Genomic DNA, 6,410 nt, shown 5'->3' with positions numbered 1-6,410 from the left:
TCAGAGTTTTAATAAGGAATCAGTTAAGGACAGGGACATAATAAGGACAAGACATGTTCCCTTATTAAACTTTATAGATATTCCATTTCAGTGATTAAAGTCTTTTCTATTTTGGAGACCCACATTCACTCAGTGGTTTTTAAGAATATGATATATGGCATTTTTGCATTTGATTTTAAAAATAATTCAAAAGAAATGAGATCATATTAAAGGAAAACATACTCAAATGTATAAAGAAGTGGAATATCTCCCTGCCTTTGCACTCTCACAGCTTGGTGACTATTGCTCCAGACCTGTTTCCATGGCATCTATCTATCAAGTAGAGTTTTGACTAAAGAACTACTTGCCTAGAGAATTTTCATTTCTTTTCTTTTTTCTTAAAGATTTTATTTTATTTATTTGGCAGAGAGCAAGAGCAAAAGCGAGCGAGAGAGAGAGAGCACAAGCAGGAGGAAGAGGGCAAAGCAGGCTCTGCACTGAGCAGGGAGCCCAATATGGGGCTTGATCCCAGGACGCTGGGATCATGACCTGAGCCAAAGGCAGATGCTTAACAGACTGAGCCACCTAAGTGCCCCTCATTTCTTTCTTTCTTTTTTTTTTAATATTTATTTATTAATCTCTACACACAATGTAGGGCTTGAACTCATGACCTGTAGATCAAGAGTAACGTGCTCTTCCAACTGAGCCAGCCACGCATACCAAGAATTTTCACTTGTCTTTGAGACTAGTCCTTCACTTTCATAGGAGCGTGGAGTTATTTTACTGATCGTGCAGTGATTTCTGTGGTGTAACTGTTGGCTGCTTACTGTGTGCTAGGCACTCTGCACTTTATATGGGTCCACTTTGGCTGTGATGGCATGACTCCCCATCTCCCCTTTCACTGCAGATGGTCCTCATCCCCGCTGGAGTGTTTACCATGGGCACAGATGATCCTAAGATAAAGCAAGATGGGGAAGCACCTGCCAGGAAAGTTGCCATTGATGCCTTTTACATGGATGCCTATGAAGTTAGTAATGCCGAATTTGAGAAGTTTGTGAACTCAACTGGCTATTTGACAGAGGTAATAGGGTTGGGATGGGAAGGAAGAACTTGTTCTTTTCTAATGTTGATTAACCATTTTTTATTATGTGCCCAGTACTTTGCTCAGCAGCTTGTGTATATTTCATCTAATCCAGTTCTCATAGCAATCCCATGAGGCCAGTTATTTTTCCGGTAGTGAACTGAGGATTGGAAAATTGGTTTGCCCTGAGTTGCACAGTTAGTTAGTGGTGGAGCTGGGATTCAAGCCTGACCAGTGAGATGCCAGGGCCTCTGTTCTTTTTTTTTTTAAGATTTTATTTATTTATTTGACAGAGATAGAGACAGCCACCGAGAGAGGGAACACAAGCAGGGGGAGTGGGAGAGGAAGAAGCAGGCTCATAGCGGAGGAGCCTGAGGTGGGGCTCGATCCCACAATGCTGGGATCACGCCCTGAGCCGAAGGCAGACACTTAACCGCTGGGCCACCCAGGCGCCCCATGGGCCTCTGTTCCTAACCATTATGCTATATTGTATCAATGCTTTAATAGACTAGAGAGTGCCACTGCCTTCTCAGGTTTTTTGAAATAGAAGATAGAATCTAAAGTAGGCCACTTTCCCTCTCAAAAAATTGCAGTTTGGTTGTTCAAGAAGCATTACGTATTTCATTAAGCAATAGATGGAGAAGTACGGTTTCTCAGTTTTGTGGTTTTATTTCTTTTTTTTTTCTTTTGTTTTAGAGAGAGAGAGAACGTGTGATGGGGTAGGGCTCAGAGGGAGAGGGAGAGAGAGAATCTTAAGCAGGGTCCACGCCCAGGGTAGAGCCCGACATGGGACTTGATTTCACAACACTGAGATCATGACCTGAGCTGAAATCAAGAGTCAGATACCCAACTGACTGAGCTACACAGGCACCCCTGTAGTTTTATTTCAATGCCTGACAACTCATAAGCTCTCCTGTAGCAATTCCAAGTTATTCTCTGGTCGCCGAATCCCAGAGCAAGGTTCTGCAAGTGGATGTTTCTTCTAAAAGGGAATAAGAAGAAGGAGGCTTTTTAGTTTTAGACACTTTCTCTAAGTGTCTAAAATATACTTGTTTTGTAGGTTCCCATTTTTTCTCACCAAAGCACTTTACCCTTGCCTTCAGTTTGTGGAATCCTTGTTTTATTTCCCCCTACCCAAGCTCAAACCAACATTTTTTTCTTTTGAATAAAAAAGTAATTTGAGAGTAAATGCTGAAAGCAAAAAAATATTCAAATTTGGTATTGCAACATCACATTTCTTTGGAATTTCCTAAAATACACAAAGCGCTTTTCTCTTTTGTACCTGTTTATAGTAAGCAGAAGTCCCTCTTCTTTTTCTTTCATAAGGATCCTCACAGATCAGTTTCCTCAATAGTCTACATAAGTCAGAAGACTTGTAAGGAAACAAGCTCCCCTTAGACTAGGGTTCTCCATAAAGAAGATAGAATAAACAGAATTTAGGGCATTTAGGAATGTGGTTGGGGAAAAAATGACTTCTGGCTTTTTACTACCCTTTCACTGAAGTTTAACATTTTCTTCAATCATGAGGCAGACAACAAACCCTAGTAATAGTAGCAGTACCCATAACTTTGTCACCGGTAGCAATCACAAACATTTTTTGTCACATTATTATTGTGGATATCTTGAAATATTGTTTGTGTTCATCCTTCCTTTAGAAATGCTGATAATTGTGAGACCTTCCACTAGATCTTATTTAATATATTAATAAAGAGCATGTATATATTACTATACCACAAATTTACTTTATTAGTATTTTGAGATAACTATTTTTCTTCATAATCATATGATTTTGTTTTATGTATTTAAACATTTCATTCTGAGAAGGAGGTCCCTAAGCTTCAGCTACTGCCAGGAGGGTCCAGGGCACAAATAGTGTTAAGAACTCCTACTTTGGAAAAAATGTTTCATATTTTTATGATACTTTACAGTTTTTTTCTGTTCCTCCAGCTTCATTTTATATCACACTCCACTNGAGTAACGTGCTCTTCCAACTGAGCCAGCCACGCATACCAAGAATTTTCACTTGTCTTTGAGACTAGTCCTTCACTTTCATAGGAGCGTGGAGTTATTTTACTGATCGTGCAGTGATTTCTGTGGTGTAACTGTTGGCTGCTTACTGTGTGCTAGGCACTCTGCACTTTATATGGGTCCACTTTGGCTGTGATGGCATGACTCCCCATCTCCCCTTTCACTGCAGATGGTCCTCATCCCCGCTGGAGTGTTTACCATGGGCACAGATGATCCTAAGATAAAGCAAGATGGGGAAGCACCTGCCAGGAAAGTTGCCATTGATGCCTTTTACATGGATGCCTATGAAGTTAGTAATGCCGAATTTGAGAAGTTTGTGAACTCAACTGGCTATTTGACAGAGGTAATAGGGTTGGGATGGGAAGGAAGAACTTGTTCTTTTCTAATGTTGATTAACCATTTTTTATTATGTGCCCAGTACTTTGCTCAGCAGCTTGTGTATATTTCATCTAATCCAGTTCTCATAGCAATCCCATGAGGCCAGTTATTTTTCCGGTAGTGAACTGAGGATTGGAAAATTGGTTTGCCCTGAGTTGCACAGTTAGTTAGTGGTGGAGCTGGGATTCAAGCCTGACCAGTGAGATGCCAGGGCCTCTGTTCTTTTTTTTTTTAAGATTTTATTTATTTATTTGACAGAGATAGAGACAGCCACCGAGAGAGGGAACACAAGCAGGGGGAGTGGGAGAGGAAGAAGCAGGCTCATAGCGGAGGAGCCTGAGGTGGGGCTCGATCCCACAATGCTGGGATCACGCCCTGAGCCGAAGGCAGACACTTAACCGCTGGGCCACCCAGGCGCCCCATGGGCCTCTGTTCCTAACCATTATGCTATATTGTATCAATGCTTTAATAGACTAGAGAGTGCCACTGCCTTCTCAGGTTTTTTGAAATAGAAGATAGAATCTAAAGTAGGCCACTTTCCCTCTCAAAAAATTGCAGTTTGGTTGTTCAAGAAGCATTACGTATTTCATTAAGCAATAGATGGAGAAGTACGGTTTCTCAGTTTTGTGGTTTTATTTCTTTTTTTTTTCTTTTGTTTTAGAGAGAGAGAGAACGTGTGATGGGGTAGGGCTCAGAGGGAGAGGGAGAGAGAGAATCTTAAGCAGGGTCCACGCCCAGGGTAGAGCCCGACATGGGACTTGATTTCACAACACTGAGATCATGACCTGAGCTGAAATCAAGAGTCAGATACCCAACTGACTGAGCTACACAGGCACCCCTGTAGTTTTATTTCAATGCCTGACAACTCATAAGCTCTCCTGTAGCAATTCCAAGTTATTCTCTGGTCGCCGAATCCCAGAGCAAGGTTCTGCAAGTGGATGTTTCTTCTAAAAGGGAATAAGAAGAAGGAGGCTTTTTAGTTTTAGACACTTTCTCTAAGTGTCTAAAATATACTTGTTTTGTAGGTTCCCATTTTTTCTCACCAAAGCACTTTACCCTTGCCTTCAGTTTGTGGAATCCTTGTTTTATTTCCCCCTACCCAAGCTCAAACCAACATTTTTTTCTTTTGAATAAAAAAGTAATTTGAGAGTAAATGCTGAAAGCAAAAAAATATTCAAATTTGGTATTGCAACATCACATTTCTTTGGAATTTCCTAAAATACACAAAGCGCTTTTCTCTTTTGTACCTGTTTATAGTAAGCAGAAGTCCCTCTTCTTTTTCTTTCATAAGGATCCTCACAGATCAGTTTCCTCAATAGTCTACATAAGTCAGAAGACTTGTAAGGAAACAAGCTCCCCTTAGACTAGGGTTCTCCATAAAGAAGATAGAATAAACAGAATTTAGGGCATTTAGGAATGTGGTTGGGGAAAAAATGACTTCTGGCTTTTTACTACCCTTTCACTGAAGTTTAACATTTTCTTCAATCATGAGGCAGACAACAAACCCTAGTAATAGTAGCAGTACCCATAACTTTGTCACCGGTAGCAATCACAAACATTTTTTGTCACATTATTATTGTGGATATCTTGAAATATTGTTTGTGTTCATCCTTCCTTTAGAAATGCTGATAATTGTGAGACCTTCCACTAGATCTTATTTAATATATTAATAAAGAGCATGTATATATTACTATACCACAAATTTACTTTATTAGTATTTTGAGATAACTATTTTTCTTCATAATCATATGATTTTGTTTTATGTATTTAAACATTTCATTCTGAGAAGGAGGTCCCTAAGCTTCAGCTACTGCCAGGAGGGTCCAGGGCACAAATAGTGTTAAGAACTCCTACTTTGGAAAAAATGTTTCATATTTTTATGATACTTTACAGTTTTTTTCTGTTCCTCCAGCTTCATTTTATATCACACTCCACTAACCATGTTCAAGCCCAGCTGGTCTTGTTTCTATTCCTTGAAAACTCAGCATTTTTTTAAAAAAATATTTTATTTATTTATTTGACAAAGAGAGACAGCCAGTGAGAGAGGGAATACAAGTGGGGGGAGCGGAAGAGGAAGAAGCAGCCTCCGAGCAGAGAAGCCTGATGTGGGGCTCGATCCCAGAACGCTGGGATCACGCCCTGAGCCAAAGGCAGATGCTTAACGACTGCGCCACCCAGGCGCCCCTCAGCATTCTTTTCCAGCTTGAGGTCTGGGCTCATACTTTTTTCCCCACCTGGAATTTCCTTCTCCCCTTGCCCATCTTCCTTTTACTATGGCTGGTTCCTTCTCATTCTGACTCATCTCAGCTCAATGGCCCCTCCTCAAGACTTCCTCTCCCCACTCTACTAAAAAGAGGCATGTATTAGGGCGCCTGGGTAGCGCAGTCGTTGGGCGTCTGCCTTCGGCTCAGGGCATGACTCCAGCGTTCTGGGATCGAGCCCTGCATCGGGCTCCTCCGCTGGGAGCCTGCTTCTTCCTGTCCCACTCCCCCTGCTCGTGTTCCCTCTCTCACTGTGTCTCTCTGTCTCTGTCAAATAAATAAATAAAATCTTAAAAAATAAAAGTTAAAGAGAGTTCATATTTAATGGATTCTAGTTTTTATTTTTTTAATAAAGAATGGAGTTATGTACTGGGTCAAATGGAGTATGGAGGACAGGTGGATGGATCACTTGAAAAAAGAAGTTGACTTAACATATTCAACTTGGTAAATAAGATATATGGAAGGATTTCTAGTTAGGATTGACGATTGTGCCCGTTTCCTTGCTCTTCCAGTGCGTGAACTGTCCATGCTCCTTTATAAAGCCAGGTCTTCTGCTGCACAGTAGCTCCCAATCCCCCACTCAAGGTTATTACTCCAGTAGTTCTATTCCATATCCCTACATTACCAATTGTCCATGTGTACTGTAGAATTCCCAAGATTTCACTAACACAGTATGTTAACTC

General features: G+C 40.8%; 1 protein-coding gene across 2 annotated transcripts in view; it reads left to right on the top strand.

Annotated features, from left to right (window-relative positions):
• Positions 1-6,410, top strand: part of SUMF1 (sulfatase modifying factor 1) — a 112,422-nt gene that overhangs the window by 18,593 nt on the left and 87,419 nt on the right. For both annotated transcript variants that reach the window (XM_034658670.1, XM_034658669.1), the window contains exon 2: positions 887-1,060. In XM_034658670.1, the coding sequence (XP_034514561.1) occupies positions 887-1,060 (174 nt within the window). The remainder of the gene's footprint in view (positions 1-886; positions 1,061-6,410) is intronic.

Source organism: Ailuropoda melanoleuca, chromosome 4 (genome assembly GCF_002007445.2).
Source record: "Ailuropoda melanoleuca isolate Jingjing chromosome 4, ASM200744v2, whole genome shotgun sequence".
Classification (NCBI taxonomy): Eukaryota; Metazoa; Chordata; class Mammalia; order Carnivora; family Ursidae; genus Ailuropoda; species Ailuropoda melanoleuca.
The sequence above is the reverse complement of the archived record's forward strand: the minus strand, read 5'-3'. Positions and strand labels throughout refer to the sequence as shown.